General features: G+C 39.9%; 1 protein-coding gene across 2 annotated transcripts in view; it reads left to right on the top strand.

Moving 5' to 3' along the window:
* Positions 1-25,414, top strand: part of CDH11 (cadherin 11) — a 111,077-nt gene that overhangs the window by 60,286 nt on the left and 25,377 nt on the right. For both annotated transcript variants that reach the window (XM_048816443.2, XM_048816444.2), the window contains exons 3-4: positions 22,217-22,621; positions 23,761-24,055. In XM_048816443.2, coding sequence (XP_048672400.2) covers positions 22,394-22,621; positions 23,761-24,055 — 523 coding nt within the window. In that variant the 5' untranslated portion in view covers positions 22,217-22,393. The remainder of the gene's footprint in view (positions 1-22,216; positions 22,622-23,760; positions 24,056-25,414) is intronic.

Raw genomic sequence — 25,414 nt, forward strand, 5'->3', positions numbered from 1 at the left:
CAGCTTTTGTTGATTGTCATGTAAACCTGTGTGTCCTGATGGTTCTTAAATTCTCTGTTTCATTTTGGAGGATTTTTTTCTTAAATAATTTTGCTCCTGTTGCGTCTATTCAGAAATGCAGATTTCCTGTTTCAGTATCTAAATCATCAACAGTAACCAAGGTAAAATATGCATGTACAGTTATGATTATTGAAACAAAGCAGCAAATTGGAGCTATAATCAGTGTATTCACATAATACAGACCTGGCCCACACTGTCTGAGGACTGTCTTTCCTCTTCTGCTCTGCAAACCATCTAGGGTGACCACCTTCTAAAAATGCAAAATCGGGACACATGTAGAAGCCTGCCCCCTCCGTAGCCCTGTCCCCTGCTCCTCCTCTTCCCCCTGGGCAGACCAGAAGCTGGAGCCAGGCAGTGGTAAGAGCTGCCCAGGGAGCAGCATACCCCAAACACCATACAAATTTAGCGCCCTCATGGCCAAGATGGAGTCTGCTCTACAGGCAGCTCTGGCCAAGAGAAGGCACTCGCAGGAATGCAGCAGGAAAAATTCTTTCCACCCTAGGGGCACCTGTTCCAACCCTCCCAGAGTGAACCCACACACCCACTGGAAAAGTACAATGGATATAAGAAAGGGAAATATTTATTTACAGAGGGATGGGAGGACAAAACAAGCGGAAATATAGGGGGAGCAGTAAAACAGGGTTGCAGCCAAACCAAGGCCCCACAGGCCCAGTGGTAGCACAGTCTGAAAGGGCAGACACCGAGCAATGTGTCTGCACACAGAGCTCAGGAGTCCTGAGCAAAGTTCCAGTCCAGTGCTGAGTCTTGGGTGCTCCTGGTCGTCTTTGGCGCCAGTAAACTTTCCCCAACAAACCCTTCTCGTGCCCTCTTCTGCTGCTCTCTGCAAAGCCACACAGAGCAACCACCTCTGTCCTTAACTAGCTAGCAGCCTCCCTCCTTATTCCCAATGCAGAGTTACAAGCCCCAGTACTCACAGTCCCATGCAGCTCTGGGCCGCAGTGATACCAACACTGGGTCTAGCTTTGGCCTGTCCTTCTCTGGCTATTCCTCCCTGGCACAGTGCTCCTCCTGGCGCCTGTCCTGGGGTGCCCCAATCGGCCACCCCGTCCTTCCCAAGCTTCAGGCAGGTTCTCTGCTGCTTCATTTTGCAAGGGCCTGCTTGCTGCAGCCCTTCTCTCTCTGGAGCTCCAGAGCCACCCCCCTGGAGTTTCCCTCCTTTCTCTCACTGCTCCCCCACTCCTTAGGAAAAAGATTTAAAGGGGCCATGCTCTCTAAACCCCAACGGGGTTACACAAAAATTAACTAATTAATCTTCACAACTCCATTGTGAGGTAGGGGGTCTCATTATGTTTATGCCATCATTTTATATACTATGGAATCCCACTTATCCAATCTAATTGGGACCGGGGACAGATTGGATAATCAAAAATTCAGATAGTCCGGAGAATGGGAAAGTGTGAGGTTGCAGCGCTGTCTAGTGGCCACAGGAGAGATCACCTGCTTTTGGACCTATGTACACTGGTTGTTCAGTTAATACACAGAGTCAGATAATGGAGGGTCGGATAAATGGGATTCTACTATATGTCTATATCTTGTACAAAATTCTCTGATTTCTTAGGGCAGCTTTTTGTCAGTTTTCCATCAGAAAGCTGCCCTAAAGCCATCATACGTGACACTGGAGTATTTTTCCAGTATAGTGGACTCCTCTGCATGTATTGAGAAACTGGAGGCTCTTCTGTGCCACCTTCGTTATAGCTATGCACGTATCTTGTGGTTATGTAGATCTGTGTGTAATTTAGATGCATCTTCCAGAGTCCTGACTAGTTGCCATTGGTGTCGCTAGGGTTTGGTCTATTGGCTATAGATTTTCCCGTTCATTTTTGCATGTCATTGATTGGAATTATGCACTCACATTTCAAGGGGAGAGGGCAGTGGACACACTTGAAATGTTCCTTTCCTTTTGAAGGGAAGATTAAATTAGTTTGAGAATCATTTCCTGAAATTAAAGGCCCTAACGTGTGCTCACTGAATTCACTGGGATTCTTTCATGCCCCAAATGGAGAATATTGGTAAAACCAATAGTATCTCTCAAACTGATAGAAAAAAATTCAGTACCCCCACTATATTTATGAATTCACTGTTATAATATAAAGCAGGCAGGTCACATATACATCTTTTAGTACTCATATGTATTGTAAACCATAGACTGTGACAGGAAAAAAACAGAGGGTCCCAAATATATGATATTGGCAGGAAATAGTTTCACATCTTTTTTTTGTAGAAATACCACAGGGAAAAAAGGCCAGATTTCAGATATTTAAAATGTTCTCCTGCTCATAAGTGTTAGCAAATTTGAATGTGGCCTAATATATCCATACATAATGCACTGTGCCTCCCACAATCTGCTTCACATTACACACAAGAACAGCCCATGTTTACACTTCTGTTTTTTAATGTAACAGTCATTTACATAGTTTTCATAAACCTTTGTTTGTGAATTCTCATCAGTCAGTTAAAACAGCCTTTCCACAGTCACGTTAAGGGAGTCTAATTCAATATTCTGGGCTGCCATGTTTGGATCATTTAAGTAAGAGTCTACAGAACCCTGTAACACAAAGGCAAAGATATATCCATTAATATGTGTCCAGCACATATTTGGACACACACCTTCCAGATGTAGTCTTCTATATTCAGTATATAAAGAAAAATCTCAATTACATACACAAACACTTGTCATTTAGGCAGAATTAGGTGACTTCAGTTGTATATTAAGGTATGATCCAACAAAACACTGAAGGAGATTAGTAACTTTAGTCATGCAAATAATTCAGTTGACTTCACTGGAACTGCTCTCATGCTTCTTAGCGTATGCAAAACATGCCTCAGGTGGCATGTGATCAGCATTCATCACCAAATTTCATCCGCTGGGCTCATTACTGACTGCGAGTGCGATATGAATGCTGAATCATGCCCCCCCCGGTAGTTCAACACATATGTAAAAACCTTGCTGGAGCAAGGCCTATTGGCCAGAGTTTCAAAAGTATAAAATAGTTTATGCCAATTCTGGTGTGTATGCACAGTTTGACAAGTTGGGGTCTAAATGTGCAAACACTGACACCAGGCGTTGCTTGGGCTAAGGTAACATCTTTGGAAATACAGCTAAAAGGGATGAGGAACAATTTATTCATCTTGTTCAAAGCATTACGAAAGAAAATATGAGTAGCATATTTTTTCTATGTGTAGCCAAACCACAAAAAACATGGTGAGAAGAAAATATGATCACATTACACTGTTTCTCACAATCATGTTAACTCCTATTAGAGCTGGGTGAGATTTTTCTGTGAATGTTATTTCTGTTAAATTGATATTTTCCATAGTGAAATGTTGATTCTTCCCCCCCCCCCTCCACACACACACACGTTTTTAGATTTTCTGTTGAAAAAATTAAATCAAAATATTTAATTTTCAGGCCAGGTTGACCAGAAACTAAATTTTTGTTTCAAGTAATTTCAAAACTGATCTCTACAGCTGCCTGAGAAGCCACAGTGTCTTCTGTGAGTTATAGTTTTGCATGTGTCATGTTCCCATTCTCTTCTGGGCTGGGATTCCTGACTGGACATCAGCTCCAATTATGCACTGCAAGCATAGGACTACCATGATGTGTTGCAGTGGCTGAGTCAAAGAGGGAACCCACAGTGCATCACAGGAGATGAAGTCCAGGTAAGGAGCCTGACCCCTCAGGGAGAATGGGGATATGGGGCTGCTAAACTACACTGCCCATCAGGCTGCACAGCAGCATATCCAAGTCAAAATATTTGTTTTTCAGACAAAAAGAAAAATGAAAACTCTTTTGGGGGCATTTGTTTTATTTTTTGACAAAAAAAAATCAAAATATGTACGGAAAGCAAACACTTTTTATTTAAAAAAAGAACCAAAACCCCTTGTTTAAACAGAAGTCAAATTTTCTGTCAAAAATATTTCTATGGAAAATTTTCAATCAAGCCTACTTATTTCATTACATAGCTTACTGGAAAAAGCTAGCTTCAGCCTTAACTATTGGCAAACTCATGTCTCCATAATGGTCCCTTTCAGATTTCCGCAACGGATAGTTTCAAAGAAATAAATGATGTCATTATATAGTGAAACACATGCATGATATACTGATACTCTTAATATTACCCAAGACTAGATAATAAAGAAATACTGCTCCAAGCCATCCATGAACTAGAAAAATATGATCAAAGAAAAATGAAATGAAAGCTATGTATCTTGCACCATGTCCTAAAGGGAGGAAGTCGTGATCTAAGAGACTGCTGGAAGTGATTTCTAAATCATAGAGCAGCCCCTACTTGTCACCAGGATTGCCCTTAGTCCCCAAAAGCTCAGTCCTAGGGACTCTCAGCAGAAATATGTCCCATCCAATCATAACTGTTGTGATAGGGCATAGAGAGGGATTATTTCTCAGAGTCTGCCATGTCCTCAGCAATTTAGGGCTTCATAGATAATAAACTATACCTTGAATTGCTCCTAGAAACTAATTTGCTGCCTCAAGCATGGAGCTTTGCTGCATATTAGAAAGAACACTACAGTAGATATGTACTACTGTACAGCATGTACATTTAATTCACTTGAGACATTTACCAAGACCAATTACTGCCTTGTTAGTCATAGTTAAAGAACAACTTCTTTAAAATATATTCAGAAATCTTTCAGAAATACACACTAACGGCCCTTACAAACCTAGTGATTTTTTCAGTTTTACTAATTTGTAAATCACACAGATCAGGGATTGGTAAAATATAATAGAATGCATTTCTGAAATAGGATTTTCCCACTTGATTCTTGACAACCTGCATTTGCAACCATTCAGCTATTTTATTTTGAAATGGCTTTTCAATTATATTCTAGTGCTGTAGGGAAAAGGTTTTTGACAAAGGCATGACATAAACCATTTATACTGCAGCTCCATCATCGTTCCCATAGCTAAACTAGACTGGACAGTTCATTAAAAAGAAAAATTAATAGCACAAGAGTTGCAGGGTAACAATAACAGATGATGACTGGCCTGTGGCAGCCCACTGAATTCGTGTAGTGGGATAAAAATGATTCCCTTAGCTCATAAATGAAGGTTTGTTCCAAGGTTTTAGGCAAAGCCTGTCTGTCTAGTCCTTTGCAAGAAAAAGCTGTATGTCTGAGATACCTGAAAGGTCCATAAAAGTAGTATTTTGGAACTTCTACAAAAGTATGTAGCTTTTATCCTAATAGAAAATACATATTTCATTAAACTTTGAAAACACAAGAATAAACATAATATATGTCAGAAGAGAATATATTAACCAAGAAGAGCTAAACTGTTAATTGGATGACCCTCCCCCCGAACACCAAGAGCAAGTAGGAAGGGAATAGGCACAGTCATGACTCTATCCCCTCACTCATTGACCAGTGCAGTAGAGCTATATATATACCTTTACTATAATTATGATCAATTATGATCTATTAATGGTTCAAGTTGTTTTGGGTTATAGTGAACCAAACATAGATATACTGCCAGCTAATAAAAAAGTTACTCTTCTCTCTGAGTTCTGCCTACTGTAGTTACAGGTGTCACCTAAGATACTAGAACTGAATTAACTTGGGGGGGGGGGCTCTATATTTGTCAGTTTGTTAATGTTGTGCAAATAATCTCATTTGGGGCACACTGTTCTTTTGTTGATTTCCGTGTTCAGGGGTTAGATGCTAACTGCAAATCTTGGTACTTTCTTGTTTTATTTAAATTTTCACAGGGACTATTGCTCCCTTCTCCACTACCTAAAAACACAGGAGAGAAAAACACTATTCCAGGAAACTGCCTTTTTTTGGTGAATCACAATGCACAAATTATTCCAAGGATAGCATAACCGAGTCTTTGTTAGGCTCTGTCACTGCACAGCCAATAGCCCAGCAGTTAGTGCGGCTCTGCTGCATTCCTGCAGCATAAACAAAACAATACAGTATTCAAGGGGCCTGCAATGGACTTTACTTTAGCTGCTGAGTCCCTCCCTTATTCAATTATATCCCTATAGCAAGTTATATTTATTTAAAAGATGGGTTCCTGTTTAATAAATGTAGAAGAAATACAAAAATATTTTAATAGAAAAACTTATCTGTAGTGAATAGAACAATTAATAATTTCTTTTAACACTGTATTAAAAAAATGTAGAAAATGCCCACTGCTGTTAGGATATCTTCATATGTGGCTCTTTGGTGGCCCAGTTCTTACTCAGGTTAAACTTTCATTTAAATGTTGAGGGGCTGCAGAACTGGGCCCTAAGAAAGATTCTTTACCGCAGAATTAGCATGTACCATTGTCATGAACCTGCAGTGTGGGTCATTTTACTAACAGTTACTTCATTAAAATATTTCAAAGTATTGCTTTGGGGGGAAATAAAGTCACTGAGGAGACAGACTCTGATAAACTTACTCATGAGGAGTAGAATTGTACTCCAGGAGGAGTACCATTGAAGACAGTGGGTTTCAGAATCCGGGTTAATGAGAAAACATCAAAAGCAATAAATATAAGATATCATACCTGTTCGCTTTATTTGCATTCTTCACATTCACTTATTGCGTTCAAATACAGAATCTGCTTTCTCTAAAGTACATGCCATTGTGGACAGTCTACAGCAATGTCATTTGTTCTGATGACCGTTCACAGGCACGGCCGCCCGCAGCTCCCATTGGCCGGGAATGGGGAACCATGGCCACTGGAAGCTGCGGGTGGCCGTGCCTGTGGACGGTCAATGTAAAGACTGTCTCGTGGTCCGCCAGTGGATTACCCTGACGGGCTGCAGGTTGCCTACCACTGGCCTATACTATATCCCTTCTGTAGTAATTTGATTCCCAGCAGCACAGTGATTGCACAAAGAAGTGTCTGTAGGGTTGGTAGAAGGAGGTTGTGATCTTAAGCACCTCTGTGTTCGCACCCCACGTACTACTGCAATGATATTTGTGCAAAATATGCCTTGAAGATATCATTTGAAAACAAATAGTACATTAATCATTAATATCATTATAAAATGCATGTGTTAATCCTTATTTGTAAAGATATAAATTCCCTCCGTATGATGCTCCTAGAACATGTTTAAGAAGACAGCCTATCCAAGGTAAAGGTGATAAACAGGTCTGTCCTAGATAAAGGGATTTGGGTTTACCTCAATTTACATATTAGCCATAAACAACGTTTTCAAACAAACCAGTGGTGGTTGTCTTGAGCCTGAACTCAAGAGACAGAGAAGTAACTTGGCTTCTGCATGCCAGAGAGAGACAGGCGAGTGAATCCCCAGGAGTCCTTCCTAACTTCGAGGATTCCTTGGGAATTCTTTGGGAATATATGGAACAGAGAGAGACTCCTCTTTATCTTTTACGATGATGAAAAGGGAAACATGCTCCTCATACTTCCATGGGAGGTCCTGACTGAGACACAGTCAGCCATATTGGACAAAGAATAATTGGTGAGAGAAGCCATCTTAACCAAAGACTGTACCTTGCCAGATTAAGTTTTAGACTTTTAGATCTGTGTTTTCACTTTTATTTCCTTGTAACCATCTCTACTCTTAGAGTTGGCATCACTTAAGCTGTTGTTAATAAACATGTTTTATGTTTAATCTAAACCAAGCCAGTCCTGTGTTTGAATTGAAGTAATTGTTGACTCCAGTTAATGTGGCAAGCTGTTGGGTGTTGGCACTTTAAAGGCACAAACGGACCTTATTATTTCTCTGAGTGGTCCAGGAGAGGGCTGGACAATTTAGGGCAAACTGTTTTGAGGAAATTCAGTACTGGAGTGTGTTGGGGTCACGTGGCTAGCCGTAACCGAGGCTGGTGGAGACCAGAATGTGGTTGTGGTGTAACAAGCAGGCTGCTGGAGTCAGAGCATTGAACCATATCTGTTTATCACACAGACACTGAGTGCATGCTTGTATCCTGTCTGGAAGCTACAGCAGCAGAATATTTTCAAGGTACCCAGGGTTATAGGACAAGCATAACACAACCTCTAGCTGGTCTGGTCTCAAACCTGGAATGACATAAAGTGCTGTGATGTACCATTCAGCTGTTAGATTGGTTTTGTGCTCCTTCATCACAAGCATCCTTCTTTTGATGACAGTAGGCTGACATATTCTGGAAGACAATCTACCTACTGTCATTTCAGAACCAAAAGTATTCCACTGATAAGGTAGTCTTATTTGCTTTTACCCAACTCTGGCAGTGTAAAGGGGCTTTGGTGAAATGAGATTCTGGCCCGGGTTGACAACACAATGATACAGAGATGATTCTGCACCATAGGAGATTTATCCTTGAATTCAGTGAGATCGGACCAAAGCTAAAATATTTTGTCCAAAAATATTACCTCCTTAAGGTGTCAAACTTTAGTTGACTTAGAGCTTCAGGAATTACTCTAAATAATGATGGTCTCTTTAAAGAACTAGTAATATTGGATGGACTTTTGTTGCAAATTCTTCAGCATAGTTTCTGATCTTGCCCCTCTGGTGTGAGATGTCACCTTGGTAAACTTTTATACAACAGGAATTTGAGCTTGAAGATATTTAAATGTTACTCATATAGTCACAGTGAATTTCTAGAATACTTGCATTGTCTTGACCGTAGCCAACCAAAAACCCAAATAGGTCTGGTCTGGACTAGATTTCCATCAGAGAAGAGAGATTTAATCATCTGTAATTGTGTCCCCTTTGTAATAGTTGGATGATAGTGTCCCCTTTGTACAGTTGGAAAATACTATATTATATATTAAATAGGATTAGCTCAGACTAGAATCAGTGAAAAAACATACCTAATTATTTTTCCTTTTTTGGAAGTGTGTGATTCATATGAAAAGTATTAATTTTATTTACAGGTTGATGGGCCCAAGTGGTTGGGTGGTCAGTCTGTTTTGTGATATTGACATGTCTATCACCTAACTGAATATTTTGGCAGCACTCCAGGATACAAGAGTGGGACCCACATTTCATTTCTGCCTGCCTATGGTCCAAAGGGCTGGGAACATTGAAAAGGCAGTGGGTTGAGTCCTTCAGGTCAGTGTCAGAGCAGGATAGGCACTTTCTGAAGGGAGCCATATCAGGATTTCTCAGCCAGAGCAAATGTTGCTAAAATGTAGATCTTTAAGGATTGAGGAAGTGAAGAGTGATAGTGGAGACTACATTGAACAAGCCAGGTTAAAAGAACTATATCAGTACACATCGAAACGTTGCCAGAGTGACAGTCTTGAGTCAAAATGGTTTGGTGGAATGTAGCTGTTTTCTATTGAAGTTGCAAGCCATTCTACTTTAACTTGCCATTGGGTACTACAACAATTGGTGGCTTCCTTCATCTTGGATATTGTCATTGAGTTAGCACAATATTTGACTGTATGGGTGCTATTCTGCAAGTCCCCAAACTACTCCCATCTACAGCCAGTCTTATCTCTGTGACAAATTAACTATTGATTCGCACATGTTCAGAAAGTTCTAAGGACAGTCCTTATGTCTTTTAGTACAGAAACTTACACTCCAGTTGACAAATTAAGTAAAAATCAAAATAAACCCTAACTACTTGCATTGACCTCCTGAAAGCTGTCTGGGGAATCTTTCATATGTTTAAGCTTTTACATCATGTCTGCCATGTGATTATGTACTTCTAAATGTATCCAAATCCTCCCTCCCAAAGCTCCTTCTTTTACACAGACTTTTCAGTTTTCCTGTGTATCCCAGTGGGTAGAGTTGACCATCTATATTGTACATTGTATACTCTTTAAGGCCTGAGACACCTTTTTGAACAAACCTAATTTATGGTCTTCACTAACTTATAAGCAGGACCTTATATTTGGCAATTCTGTAGTACTTTTTCTCCTCAGCTGAGGAGAAACAAATTTCACAGGTACCCTTGTGAGGTAAATTAAAACAGTTGTCCAGCTACTAAAAGAAGATAAACTGAGACATAAAGAAACTAAGTGATTTGAAAAAGGCCATCCAGCAAGTCAATGGCAAAGCCACCATTACAACTCAGGAATTCCTAAATCCATGCTTATTCCATTTCATGCACTTCTGAAATGACTCTTCACATACTCCTCTGTTCTGACATTATATTTCTTTAGAACATATTATATAAAATCACTATTCATAATTTGAAATCAAAGTTTGGGTTCCAGTACTCTTTCAGTGAAAGTTGAGAAAAGATGCAGGTCCTTTCATTAGAATTTTAGCTCTCACCTTTGTCCTTCCTGCAAACATCTTTGAGAATCAGAAGGACTCCTAATAATTCACTGAAATCTCAGAAAGTGGCATATTTATTCTGAATAAAGTCACTTTTTCTGGAATAGAGTGTTCACACAGTGGCATTATTCTCCCCAAATTATGCTAGAATGGCTATTCTGGACAATTTCCCCCAGGTAGACAAGGCGAAAGGGTAAACAACAGTTAATGCAAGTAAAATACTGAGTTTGTGCTATCTCTTGGTCTTTGATGAGAAGGCATTTGTATTGTATTAGATTCACCACTGAGTTATGCTTCCACCATAGTAACCCAAGAGCCCTGTCAGCAGAAAGATTCCTGGAGGGATTGTGGTGGGGTGGCAAGCTGCCCATGGCTTCTACTCTACCAAGGGTCTTATAGCTGACCCACAGTGAGTGGCACTAATTGGGGAATGGCAGGCTATGCACTCATTCAGCACATCCCTAGCTATTCTCTACCTGCTATAGTCTGAATGGACTCCCCACAGTAATGTTAAAATTGCCCTCTAATGGCAGAATCTCTCAGACAGAGTAGTGCTACAAACAGCACACCTGCTGGCTCAGTTTAAATTAGCACTTCATGAACTAGTGGAGGTACCTCAAAACTATTAATTTCATTAGGTTGAAATAAGGAAAGGAGTTTGCCCAAAGTGCATACAGAATCATAGAAATATAGGACTGGAAGGGACCTTGACAGGTCACCCAGTCCAGTGCCCTGCACTGAGGAAGGACTGTCTAGACCATCCAACTGGTGTTTGTGTAACCTGTTTGTAAACACCTCCAATAGCAGAGCTTCCACAACCTCCCTAGGTAATTTGTTCCAGTGCTAAACTACCCTGACCGTTAGGAAGTTTTTTCTAAGGTCCAACCTAAACCTCCCTTGCTGCAATTTAAGCCCATTACTTCCGTAGAATCATAGAAAACTTCTATAGAATCATATAATGTGTGTGTTTTGATGGGTCTGCATGTAATATTTAGCTTTTGAAGACATTTGGAATTATCCTTCATTTAGCCTTCGATTCTGACTTTCTTCTCAATGTTTTATTTGGCATAAATCAAATTAGCTAGCAAGAAAAATTGGGGGGTAATTTTGCCTTTAGTTGGTATAAGCACTTAGTAAAGAAATACTCAGACTTAAAACATGAGCACAACATATAATTGGAAGTAACTTGACTTTAGTTGTTGGTTATGTTCCCCACTGGGCATCATCTATTATCACTTACTTATATAATAGCAAACCATACTGAAACTAGAGTGAACCTAGGCTATGGTTATATTGGATTTTGAGCACATAGTAAATGATGAGACTTCCACTTTACTCTGAGATGCACAAGTACACAATTATTATTTAAAATAAACTCTTCCAAGAGCGTAGTCATTATTCCAAATGACTCTATCAATCACTGAGTTCTTTAATAAGACTACCTTTCTTATGCTAGTTGTTTTCCTGCAGAGTTTATGCTTAAAAACAGACAGTCTGTGTCACATTTATCTTAAGCAGATCTCCCTAGGGCAGCAAGTAAATGTAAAACTCTGTTTACAACCATTTTTCATTTCCCAAGCCTTTTAATATCAGTCTCTCAGGCCTATTGCTATGTCATTCACTTCGTAATGTACTAAGTTGTCTTGTCTCTTTCACTGCTTGTATTGGGTACAGTGCTTGGGAATTTCACTCTCCTTGAATGACTACAAATTAAACTAAATTCAGAGGAAAATAATTTCCTTCTGTGCTGATTTCAGAGGTAGATACTGAAAAGAAATATCACATCCTGTTAGTCAGGATGCTTACTTTTTCTCCTCCTTCCTACTGAATGATTTTTATTTCCAAAGAGCCACTGGTATACATTTTAGTCTATGGTTTCCTGATACTGAATCTCAAAACTGCCAAAGGGAAAAATGGCTGCATTTCAAAAGTAATTTTTAGGAAAACCTCAGAATTATTAGGTTTAAACATCTCAGTAATTCAATACAGTGCTGTAAAACATAATTTAAAAACACAGAGCGTGAAGTTTCCTTGCATAAATCTATACAGAATAATATTCTATGAAACTGCAAAGACTTATGTATATTATTATTTATTTGTATTACCATAAGCACTTAGGATCTCTACTCAAGAAACAGGAACCTATTGAGCTAGGTGTGGTACAAATACAGAACACAGTGAGTAGTCTCACTGAAGACAATGAGACTATTCACAGTGCATAAATCTTTGCAACATTGGACTCCCAATATTGGAATTAAGACAATAATCATTTATGGTCTAATTCTGCAACCATTGAAGTAAATGGGTGTTCTGCCACTGCTTCAGTTGGAGCGGGCTGAAGTCCTCACAGACATTTTTATCTCCCAGTTACTAATAAATATGAAATATTGAAGGTTTTGGACTAAACACTCTTAGGGTATGTCTGCACTATAGGTGGAAGGTATGAATTCCAGCACAAGTAGTGATACCTGTGCTAGCTCTGATTAAGGCAGTGTGTTAAAAATTGACGGGTAGCCACGAGGGGCAGGAAAGGGCAGCTACCCAAATACTATCCTATCTGAGACCATAGGTACATACTCATGCATTGCATGGTTGTGAGGTTTTCTAAAGTAACAAGGATTCATAAGTGGTCTGACAGTGCAACTGTGTTTTAGAGAAGAGAGAATTCATTTAAATGTGCCATTATGCTATGCTACTTGAATCCGTATATTTTACTTTGCCTAATAAAAATTCTCAGCACAAGATCAGATTTACTGAGAATCATAGAATCATAAAATATCAGAGTTGGGAGGCAGGTCATCTAGTCCAACCCCCTGCTCAAAGCAGGACCAATCCCCAAATAAATCATCCCAGCTAGGGCTTTGTCAAGCCTGACCCTGAAAACTTCCAAAGGAAGGAGATTCCACCACCTCCCCAGGTAACACATTCCAGTGCTTCACCACCCTCCTAGTCAAAAAGTTTTTCCTAATATACAACCTAAACCTCCCCCACTGCAATTTGAGACCATTATTCCTTGTTCTGTCATCTGCTACCACTGAGAACAGTCTAGAGCCATCCTCTTTGGAACCCCCTTTCAGGTAGTTGAAAGCAGCTATCAAATCCCCCCTCATTCTTCTCTTCTGAAGACTAAACAATCCCAGTTCCCTCAGTCTCTCCTGACAAGTCATGTGTTCCAGTCCCCGAATCATTTTCGTTGTCCTCTGCTGGACGCTTTCCAATTTTTCCACATCCTTCTTGTTGTGTGGGGACCAAAACTGGACACAGTATTCAAGATGACGCCTCATCAATGTTGAATAGAGGGGAACGATCACATCCCTCAATCTGCTGGCAATGCCTCTACTTATACAGACCAAAATGCTGTTAGCCTTCTTGGCAACAAGGGCATATTGTTGACTCATCCAGCTTCTCGTCCACTGTAACCCCTAGGTCCTTTTCTGCAGAATTGCTGCCTAGCCATTCGGTCCCTAGTCTGTAGCGGTGCATGGGATTCTTCCGTACTAAATGCAGGACTCTGCACTTGACCTTGTTGAACCTCATCAGATTTCTTTTGGCCCAATCCTCCAATTTGTCTAGGGCCCTCTGTATCCTATCCCTACCCTCCAGCGTATCTACCACTCTTCCCAGTTTAGTGTCATCTGCAAACTTGCTGAGGGTGCAGTCCACGCCATCCTCCAGATCATTTATGAAGATATTGAACGAAACCGGCCCCAGGACCGAGCCTTGGAGCATTCTGCTTGATACCGGCTGCCAACTAGACATGGAGCCATTGATCACTACCCGTTGAGCCCGACAATCTAGCCAATTTTCTATCCACCTTACAGTCCATTCATCCAGCCCATACTTCTTTAACTTGTTGGCAAGAATACTGTGGGAGACCGTATCAAAAGCTTTGCTAAAGTCAAGAAATAACATGTCCACTGCTTTCCCCTCATCCACAGAGCCAGTTATCTCACCACAGAAGGCAATTAGATTAGGCAGGCATGACTTGCCCTTGGTGAATCCATGCTGACTGTGCCTGATCACTTTACTCTCCTCTAAGTGCTTTAGAATTGATTCCTTGAGGACCTGCTCCAAGATCTTTCCAGGGACTGAGGTGAGCTGACTGGCCTGTAGTTCTCCGGATCATCCGCCTTCCCTTTTTTACAGATGGGCACTACATTAGCTTTTTTCCAGTCGTCCAGGACCTCCCCCGATCTCCATGAGTTTTCAAAGATAATGGCCAATGGCTCTGCAATCACATCCGCCAATTCCTTTAGCACTCTCGGATGCAGTGCATCCGGCCCCATGGACTTTGCTCGTTCAGCTTTTCTAAATAGTCCCGAACCACGTCTTTCTCCACAGAGAGTTGGTCACCTCCTCCCCATGCTTTGCTGCCCAGTGCGGTAGTCCGGGAGCTGACCTTGTTCATGAAGACAAAGGCAAAAAAAGCATTGAGTACATTAGCTTTTTCCACATCTTCTGTCACTAGATTGCCTCCCTCATTCAGTAAGGGGCCCACAGTTTCCTTGACTTTCTTCTTGTTGCTAACATACCTGAAGAAACCCTTCTTGTTACTTTTAACATCTCTTGCTAGCTGCAACTCCAAGTGTGAGTTGGCCTTCCTGATTTCACTCCTGCATGCCTAAGCATAGAATCATAGAATCATAGAATATCAGGGTTGGAAGGGACCTCAGCAGGTCATCTAGTCCAACCCCCTGCTCAAAGCAGGACCAATCCCCAATTAAATCATCCCAGCCAGGGCTTTGTCAAGCCTGACCTTAAAAACTTCTAAAGAAGGAGATTCCACCACCTCCCTAGGTAACGCATTCCAGTGTTTCACCACCCTCCTAGTGAAAAAGTTTTTCCTAATATCCAACCTAAACCTCCCCCACTGCAACTTGAGACCATTACTCCTTGTCCTGTCCTCTTCTACCACTGAGAATAGTCTAGAACCATCCTCTCTGGAACCACCTCTCAGGTAGTTGAAAGCAGCTATCAAATCCCCCCTCATTCTTCTCTTCTGCAGACTAAATAATCCCAGTTCCCTCAGCCTCTCCTCATAAGTCATGTGTACCAGAACCCTAATCATTTTTGTTGCCAAAATGCAATGTTGCAAAAAGCAGTATTTGTATACTCCTTCCTGGTCATTTGTCCAATCTTCCACTTCTTGTAAGCTTCTTTCTTGTGTTTAAGATCAGCAAGGATTTCACTGTTAAGCCAAGCTGATCACCTGCCATATTTAGTATTCTTTCTACACATCAGGATGGTTTGTTCCTGTAACCTCAATAAGGATTCTTTAAAATACAGCCAGCTCTCCTGGACTCCTTTCCCCCTCATGTTATTCTCCTAGGGGATCCTGCCCATCAGTTTCCTGAGGGAGTCAAAGTCTGCTTTTCTGAAGTTCAGGGTCTGTATTCTGCTGCTCTCCTTTCTTCCTTGTGTCAGGATCTTGAACTTGACCATCTCATGGTCACTGCCTCCCAGGTTCCCATCCACTGATGTATGTATGTATAAATAAATTACACCCCTCCCCCTGAACATGGCCATATATACCTGGCCATTCTGCATTCCTCAACTCATCTCCCTCAATAAAACATAAAGACTAGTTAAGGTTCATTATGTACCCTAAAGATGAACAAATTTGGTTTCTGTTTGACCTCTTTGGTTTCCAGATCCAAACATGGCATTAGCCCCATCCCATTTAAACTGGGAGACTATTAGTTTGAGTGCCTCTGATGAGTGCATCTGTGCTCATATCAATCAAAGACAGAAACTGTCTGTTAGGCATCCAGGCCTCAGAATGTTTCGGGTTAGATCATGGAGTTGCCGTGAGTGCTAACTGAGGGGCAGTGTGGAATTGCACTGCCCCAGGAGCAGATGAGAGTCCAACTTCTCCCTGTACGCCAGCTCAGCTGTGTTGATGGGTGTGTATGGGGAGGTGGAATTAAGGCCCCACCTTTTCCCCAGCTGTGCTCAGACATTCCCGGCCTACCTGAGCAGTCAGGAGTGTAACATAGTCATGGGAGCTCCACCAGCAGTTCTTGTGCTGTGACCCGCAATGCGGGTAGCACATTCATATAAGGGGTAACTCACGTTCTTGTGCGCATGACTCACAGTGTGACTTACAGTTGAACCCTTGAGATTTTATAAATTGAAACCCTTAAACTCCATCAGAAGATAATCTGGAACAATATAGTGTACTTGTTCAATCATGAAATAAAATATGTATTTGTTCATCTGACAGTACTAAAATTCTGCTATAACAATGCTAATAAAATTGTCAAAGAACTCTCTGGGGATTAAGAAAACATTTCTCTTTTTCGCTAATTCTGACTAAAACTGAGAGCTCATTTAGACTAGGAATTTGTGAAATTTTACTCAGTGTTCTTGTAAAATTTCTCAAAATACTATCATCCATCATTTTGTCATTACAGTGTACTCTTGAATATACATTATCAAATGTATCCTGGAGGAACAATTACTAGTTTAGTGTGTCGTGCAGAAGTTCTGGGCTAGACAAATCAAAGGAATTGTTTGGGCTATAATACTTTGGCATATGGTCATTTAATAGAGGTACATACAGGAGGTAAGCTTAACTCTATTGGGATTATTTCTGCTACATATAGAAAAAAAAATAAAGTTGGCTAGATACAACTTCTGAGATTCTGGTTTTGTCATTAAAATAATCTCTGGTGACTCCGTAGTCTTGTCTATGATTCATGTGTAAATGATCAGCACAATTTTTGTCCAAGAAAGTTTGAAACTGAAGTTCTGTGGGGAAAGCTGTCTTTTTTGGAGAGAAAAACATTTTAGTGTGGTGGACCGAAATTGTGCTTTGTTACTCTGGGATAACCCATTTTACTGCATTGAAGTTGCTGTGCTATAAAAGAGGGCAAAATTTGGGCACTGTTTGAAGTTTGGTAGTGTTCAAAGTATCTACAATATAGTTAACATTAGTTTAGATTGACTATTCAATTTAAGAATGGTATTGATACGAGCAATATTGGGGTAGCATTTGGACAGACCCTAAACTGGATGATCAGGAGAAAAGAGTAATAGACCCCTTCTCCATTCAGCACCCATTGCAAGAACATATCAGAATTACAATCCTGGGCTCTGGGGAGCACAGGGACTGCTCAATCCATGCATTCTGGGGAGCACATTGCTCCAAAAGGAGAAGGACCATAGCCCTATTCCAACCTTGCAGCAGCCCATTGAGTAAGTCTGTGGTACACAGGGGAGTACATTGAACTGGTAGAATGTGACTCAGGGCTTAAGGAGGATCAGTGCCTAATAAGCTCAACAGAGAGCTTTGTTTTAAGATATTTCTAATAAAGTATATTTTTATTTGCATTTTCAAAAGGCTTGAAGCCCAGCCTCCATTTTTATAGGTACACTTTTAATTTGCATTTTTACATCTGCCAACCATATTGCACATGCAAAGCAGAGTATGTGCAACTCGGTCTGATTTTTTTTTTTGGTGACCTTTTAGCTAGAAGTGCCCTTTAGAGAAGTGCTCCTCTCCATGGCACAGGGAGACCTCACTATGTGTTACATATTTGCAATACAGGATATATATTATTTCAAGTTTTAAGTGAACTTTGTCTTTTATATCTCAAGTAAAAGCAAACCACACCTGTTCATTTGTTGACATAGGGTTATTTTCTGATTTAATAATGTGAGATAGCTGATTAATACTTATTTCTATGTGTTTATGGTGGGACTAGCATTCAGTCTCTAAAAAATCTCAGAATTTGCTTGTTAGCAGTTAAAATTTACTATCTCCTCCTAGATCCATCTTGTCCCAAACCTTGTTACAGTATCTACTCAAGTATAAAAAAGGTGAATTGGGTTGGATTTCTAGTAATTTCTAAGGGAAATACATGGTTTTGAAATCAGAAACTGTTTACTATGAAATTCCAAACAACAGTGAAAAAATTAGGATATGGTATTTGGGGCAATGTGGATAGATGGCCATCCATATTGTTTGCCATAGTTTCAGAATGGTACAATCTTTGTGTAGAGTTAGTTGAATAATCATAATAATTTTAAAACAGTTATTCCCAACTAATCGTTGATTGAAGAAAGGCAAAATTCACAATGAATTATTCTAACAGTTTTATCTACATGTGAATGTAGCACAGCATCTGAATCAATCTGTTGCAAATTGTGGCTTTCTGGACATTAACCAGAGCCACATTCCAATCATCTGCTGCAAGTTCAGTTCCCAGATCTGCATGCCATGCTTGGGAAGTGATGAGGTATTTTTCCTCTGGTGTTGGCCAAAAGACAATAATTGGTTTATAAATTGTTTAGCTGCTTTTCCATATTGGCCCGTTGAAGAAATAAACTGTTTATTTTCAACCTGGAAGTTACTTTTAAATGGTTTAAATGGCGTGAGTTAATTGTTTTGGAAGCAAGTCTCCTTTCTTTTTAAAGATGCCACTGTAGCTTGATTTTTAGTTATATTTGTTGATATACCTTAATTTAGCAGCATCTCATACACCTTGGCTGGTAGGAAGCACTTTATAAATAAAGCACCAAATAGCTCATTTAAATCGGAGTAACTTCATGGACTTCACTGCTGCTGTGTCAATTTGCTCTAGCTAAGGGTCTGATATAAAGTTATTAACTTTCCTTATTAAGAGAGGTTTGGATCTTACTTACTAGTGTGCAAAGACCATACTACTATGATCAGTCCCATTGTGTGTTTACAGAATCGGGCTCTTAGAAAAAGCCCCTTGTAGGTATAATACTTCCCTCTGTATTAGGAATACATAACCCTATTCCTCTTGCAAAGAGGTTTAAAAATAAAGGATTGGAGACAATTACCATTTTAAATCCTAATTAGTAAATTAAGTACGGCTATGTGGTTAATGTTTTGTATCTAGTGCTTCACACTTCAATAACCGATAGTAAACACTTGTATGTATCTGAATGTCTGTTCCATTATTTTAAAGCATCATGTATAAAGCCTTTGCTGATAATTACATAACAATACTGGTAATAAAGTTATATGATGTTTTGGGTATTATGGAATATTTGGTTGTTTACTTACTTTAATTGTTGGTGGCATGATTTGAAATTAACGATCTGGAGAACAGGATTCAAATATACAGGGTTTTTTTTCTTTTTAAACTTGTTTTGAGATTCTATTATTGCAAACTGTTCACTTGCTAAGCCTACTGTAAAATAAGCGGAAAGAATGCACCAGCAGCAAAACCGGGTAACTGTCTCCATTCATCTTATTGGAGTGTTGGGGCCTTATTAGAAAAATGTGCCAGTGCTATTAACTGCTGCACTTCAGAATAGCATGCTTCCAGCAAGTGTACGTGGCCAGTATGACTGGCTATAACTTGCACATCATGGTGCTCCATTCATTTGAAAGGACACTCCACAGGAAACTGCTCCTGAAACACATCCATATTTTAGGTTAAGTGAATGCAGTTATGCAACAAGCTGAGCCAGCTACAGTATTTAGAGTTTTGGTTGCGCCCAAAACAGATGAATGCAGACAAAAATATCCCATTGTAACATTACAGAGGTGACTTTAGAGCCTGCTCATTGTGGGTTAAATTCAGCTTTCAGCTCTGGTGTAAATCCAGATTCATTCCGCTGAGTGGATTGGAGTGACTCTGGATTTACACCTGTGTAACTGGAGAAGAATTTGGCTACATATTTAAGATGACATTTCTAAACTTTGAGCTACGTTTAATGGGTATTTACTTAAATGGAAGTGACGCTTAGCTAGTAATCATCAAGTAATAGGTGCTGCAGTTTGTCTTTTCTACACAAAAGTGAGAAATAATCTGTTTCCATTTTCTCTAAGAATGAGTTATTATCAGAGAAAGATCGTTCCATGGTGACTTTTTTTCATGAATAAACCACTAATAATATAGAATAAAAACTAGTTTTCAGTCTCTTATTTCAGGCTCCAGCGCTTCTGGTGTCAAAAATAATTTCACTTATCAGCAAAATGGCAGCAAACATAAGTAAGCTCAGAAAGGACAGCTCTGACTAAATCTGTCGTTCCTTGATACAATGCACAGTTTATACCTAACATAGATTTCTGAAATTTTAAATCATTTTTTCTGAGCCAAATTGTGGGATTTTCCTTTAAAGGATGAATAGTGTTCTTGGCTTTCCTATCTCCCATCCTTTTATGACTCTTTCATAATATAGCATAGAGAAAATAATATTGAAAAAAATTCAGATGGTTACTTTAAATGGTCTTATTAAATATGCCTGAGAAAAAAAAGTGAAATTCTTCTGTGCCAGATTGTTCTCAAATATATGCATAATCCTCATTAAATAAATTAGGCTGGAGCCATTGCCATGTCATAGTTAAGATTGTTTCTGGTTTACACTAAAAATGGAAGATCAACGTCTTTGTTTTATATGAAAAACACAGTGTGTCTGCCCCCAAATGTTTATCACAAACTTGAATGTATGCTTTTGAACAGAACTGTGCAAAGAGTACAGTGGTAGGGAGGGTCTAAATAGAATTTGGGGAAGGGGATGATAAATGTGTGGCATTTCTACTGGGAGAGAGTTAAGACTGGAGTGCATGCTCTGTGGTGTGGCTGTGCTAATAGTGAGCTGAGTGTCTCTGGGTGAAGGAGTAGAGTGTGGGCAGCATTAACTTTTCAGTTCCTTGTCTTTCTGTGTTACATGTATTATTATAGAGAATCCTTAACTAACACAGAACATTGTGTGTGTGAGAGAGAAAGAATATAGCCTTAAGTTAGTATTTTGTTAGTATTCTGTAGCAGATACAAAGTGAATTACTGAGAATCCTAAAATAAACATTCCAGGAACAGTAAAAGTTGGTTGCTCGGTACAGGTATAGGTGCTGGAACTAGGGCTGCTGGTGTCCATCATACACAGGGTTTACAGTTTGGTTCAATGGCTCTCAGCACCCCCACTGTACAAATTGTTCCAGCACCACAGAGTACAGATGTTCTTTAAATAAAGGCAGAAAAACATTGTATGGGAAGCCCCAGGGGTATATCCAAGGGGTACTTTAAGATAGGTTGTTAGTACAGGAAGTGTAGTCCTTAGTTCAGGTTTCACTGTATTAGACAATCTTATGGTCAAACTTTGACCCTGACCTATTACACATAGAAGTGATCAGATATAAAGAAAGAGGCAATGTCATTTGAACAACTAAAACTTAGGGGTATGTATATATTGCAATAAAATAAAAACCTGTGCACTGCATCTCAGAGCCCGGGTCAATTAACTTCGGATTGTGGGGCTAAGCATGGCATTCTAGCCATTCAGGATTAGGCTAAAGATTGGGCTTTGAGACTCACCACTCTCATGGGGTTCCAGAGCCTGGGTTCCAGCCTGAACCCGAATGTCTACACTGCAATTTTTAGCTGGCAGCCTAAGCCTGAGTCAGTGGACCAGGGCCATTTGCAGCCATGGGTCTTTTATGACATTGTAGACGTACCCTTAGAGACACCTGGAATGGGTGCTACTGCCAAAGATCACATTATCAAAGAGTCTGTAGGTATTTTTACTCATTCATGATGAAGGTTGGTGGAGACAGGAGTGATAAGGGAAGCACTGAAGTTTGGGAATGCTTCTAAGCACTCACTGACAATATTTTATTAGAGTACTGAATGCAATCTGTGATCTATATGTGCATCATTGTCTCCTGAATTAAGAGAAGGGGGAAATTATAACTGACAGACTCTTGAGTAAAAAAGCAAGGAGTTTTACTGGAAAAGCACCAGAAAAGAAAAACCTTATTTAGAATATTCATAGTTGGTGGTAATTATATCAAAGTATTATTTTCCTACTGAATCATTAGTTTTTGATGGCTGTTATATTCTTTCAGTGGACAATGGGTATTACCCCTGTGCTATGTTGGTACTAGTTTCATTTTAGAAATTACAGTTGGCTTATAATTGTCACTTCTCAAAGACAGGGGAAAGACTGACACTTTTCTCCACTCCTCTTTCTTTCAGCAATTAAGCTGAGAACCTGCAGAGCATTAAAGTGATGCACTTAATGAGCAGTGGCATCCTATATGCAGAACATTACATCTGAAAATTTCCATTAGCTCCGAGGTTCTTACTTCCAAGGTGGCCCTGGGTGGAAGGAGGAGATTCTTGAATACTCCTGTGCCTATAAATTAACCAAAAATGAAGGAGGACAGTTGTTTACATGCTGCTCTTATATGCCTGGGCATGCTATATTACAGCCATGCCATGTCTACAGAAAAACTCAACCATTTAAGGCCGTCACTCCATGGTCACCATGAAAAAGGAAAAGAAGGGCAAGTTCTGCATCGTTCAAAAAGAGGCTGGGTGTGGAATCAGTTCTTTGTAATAGAAGAGTACACAGGACCAGATCCTGTACTAGTTGGCAAGGTAAGAAATGTATTCTACATTTTCGTTCGTATTTTAATAGTTACTATTTCCTGCCTCATTGCGGTGTGAGCTGCTTTTTTTTCCCTCCAGTACTTTTCTTTCATACCAGCTGCCTAATCAGCACCCTCTGAAACTTCTGGTATTAATCATTTCATCTGTAGCTCAATAAGAATCTGATCCAAAGTGTATTGAAATCAAGGAGAGATTTTCCATTGACTTCAGTACACTTTGACTTGTGGCCTGAGAGCAGTAGATTGAAACCTTCTCTACTAGGACCAAAAGGATCATTTGCACAACAAGCCTGATCCCCAAACTGGCCACTGTGTTCCAGTAAATCATCATACCATTCTTAATTTTGGTGTCCAGTCATTAGAGCATAGCTCTCACTGTTGTAAGGATAGCCTAGAAAATACCAACCTGTGTAAAAGTTAAAAACAGATTTGACCTGATACACCAAAGGAAAAAAGAACCTAAGTGTATGTCTACAAGGCAGCTGGGAGATGTCAATCTCAGGGCAGTTAGACGGACTAGCACTAGCTCAGTAAAAATAGCCGTGTGGCACAAGCAGCAGCTTGGGCTGGCAGGCTTGGACTTGGGCGGCTAGCGTGAACCACCGTCTGTGCCACATGGCCATGCTGCTATCATTAGAGGAGAGCTAATGCAAGTCTGTCTATCTGCTCTGGGGTTACAGCTCCCAGCTGCAGTGAACACGTACTCTAATTGTACATCTAGATTTTAAGATATTACTCAGTAAGATTAAATATGTTAGACTGCATTAGATATTCTGGGCCTGACTCTCCCCTGTTACACTTATTTTACCTCCTCCAAAGTCAGTTAGGTTATTTTAGGTTATTTTGGGTTAAGAACGGTGTAATAGAGTGGAGAGTCAGACTCAGTGAGCCAAATTCTGTCATCAGTTTCTTGAGTTAAATGAAAGTTAGACACATGTAAGCAAAAGAAAATCTGGTCCCTTGTGCACCTATCTTATTAAATTGAAGTCTGCATTAGTTATGAAAGTTAAGAAAGTTGAGTCAGCAGTGGCTAGACAGTAATGCACAGTAATTCAATTATTATTTTAGTGGCTGGAAATACATAGTGTATATTGGTTTGTTACAATATGTATGTTTATCATTTTGTAGCTTCATTCAGATATCGATTCTGGAGATGGAAACATTAAATACATTCTCTCAGGTGAAGGCGCAGGAATCATTTTTGTTATTGATGACAAATCAGGGAACATCCATGCAACAAAGACACTGGACCGAGAAGAGAGAGCTCAGTATATTTTAACGGCACAAGCTGTAGACAGAAACACGAACAGACCTTTGGAACCACCCTCTGAATTCATTGTGAAAGTTCAAGATATAAATGACAACCCACCTGAGTTCCTACATGAAAACTATCATGCAAATGTGCCAGAGAGGTCCAACGTGGGTAGGTACAGATAAATGCATGCCAGTTTACATTTTTTTTGGAGTAAATTACATTGACAGTTTTCAGAGTAACAGCCGTGTTAGTCTGTATTCGCAAAAAGAAAAGGAGTACTTGTGGCACCTTAGAGACTAACCAATTTATTTGAGCATGAGCTTTCGTGAGCTACAGCTCACTTCATCGGATGCATGCCATGGAAACTGCAGCAGACTTTATTTATACACAGAGAATATGAAAAAATACCTCCTCCCACCCCACTGTCCTGCTGGGCTATCACCAGCAGGAGAGTGAATTTGTGTGGGGGGGTGGAGGGTGAGAAAACCTGGATTTGTGCTGGAAATGGCCCACCTGATGATCACTTTAGATAAGCTATTACCAGCAGGACAGTGGGGTGGGAGGAGGTATTTTTTCATATTCTCTGTGTATAAATAAAGTCTGCTGCAGTTTCCACGGCATGCATCCGATGAAGTGAGCTGTAGCTCACGAAAGCTCATGCTCAAATAAATTGGTTAGTCTCTAAGGTGCCACAAGTACTCCTTTTCTTTTTACATTGACAGTGAATCTTAGGTAAATCTAATTAACATCTTCCCAATGTCCGGAAGGTAAAATGTATTCAGTTCCTCTATTAATCAATGAAATATCCTCTGTCATTTGCTCTAATTAGCTGAAGGATTCAAACTCTGCTACAGCAAATCCAGTATTGCCAACCACAAGAGATCAAAAATCTTGAGTCAGACCGCCTCACAATCATGAGACTGGCCTCAGAAATCATGAGATTTAAAAACCACCATCAAACCATGTATTTTAATCTGTCTTTTGATTTTTTAACACTGTCTCTACTCTTCTGGAAATGTGTGTGTGATAATTTCAGATTGAAAAGTCAACCTTTTAATGCACACATATCTTTCTATGGCAGCTCAAATGCAGATGCAGTGTATGCATATTGAAGGAGAATTAGAATAGAGAAGATGCAGAGTGGTATTTTTGGTGGGTTTTTGGGGGGTGGGGGCTAGTGCTAAGCAAAGACTCATTTCAATATAATTTTGTGATGCTTCTGTTATTGGTATTTCAAAAGTATCCCTTCAAAAATGGAGGGCTGGGGCCGAGAGAAGGCATCCCTCCTGGTTGGAAAAACAGGGAGTACTTGTATTAAGTGATTATACCCGAGATAACGCTCAGTGAAGAGCTCCATGGTGTGATAAAATTAAAATATGATGGTAAAAACCCTAAATCACACATATTTAGAAGCATACTGTAGAAGGCCTATAAAATGGAGCTGAGAAATGAACAGCCTCATCACACACATCACTCCCTCTATGTATCAAGTTTTCCAGTTATTTTTCAGTAAAGATTTATGTGAGC

This window comes from Caretta caretta, chromosome 12, assembly GCF_965140235.1.
Source record: "Caretta caretta isolate rCarCar2 chromosome 12, rCarCar1.hap1, whole genome shotgun sequence".
In the NCBI taxonomy this organism is placed as follows: domain Eukaryota; kingdom Metazoa; phylum Chordata; order Testudines; family Cheloniidae; genus Caretta; species Caretta caretta.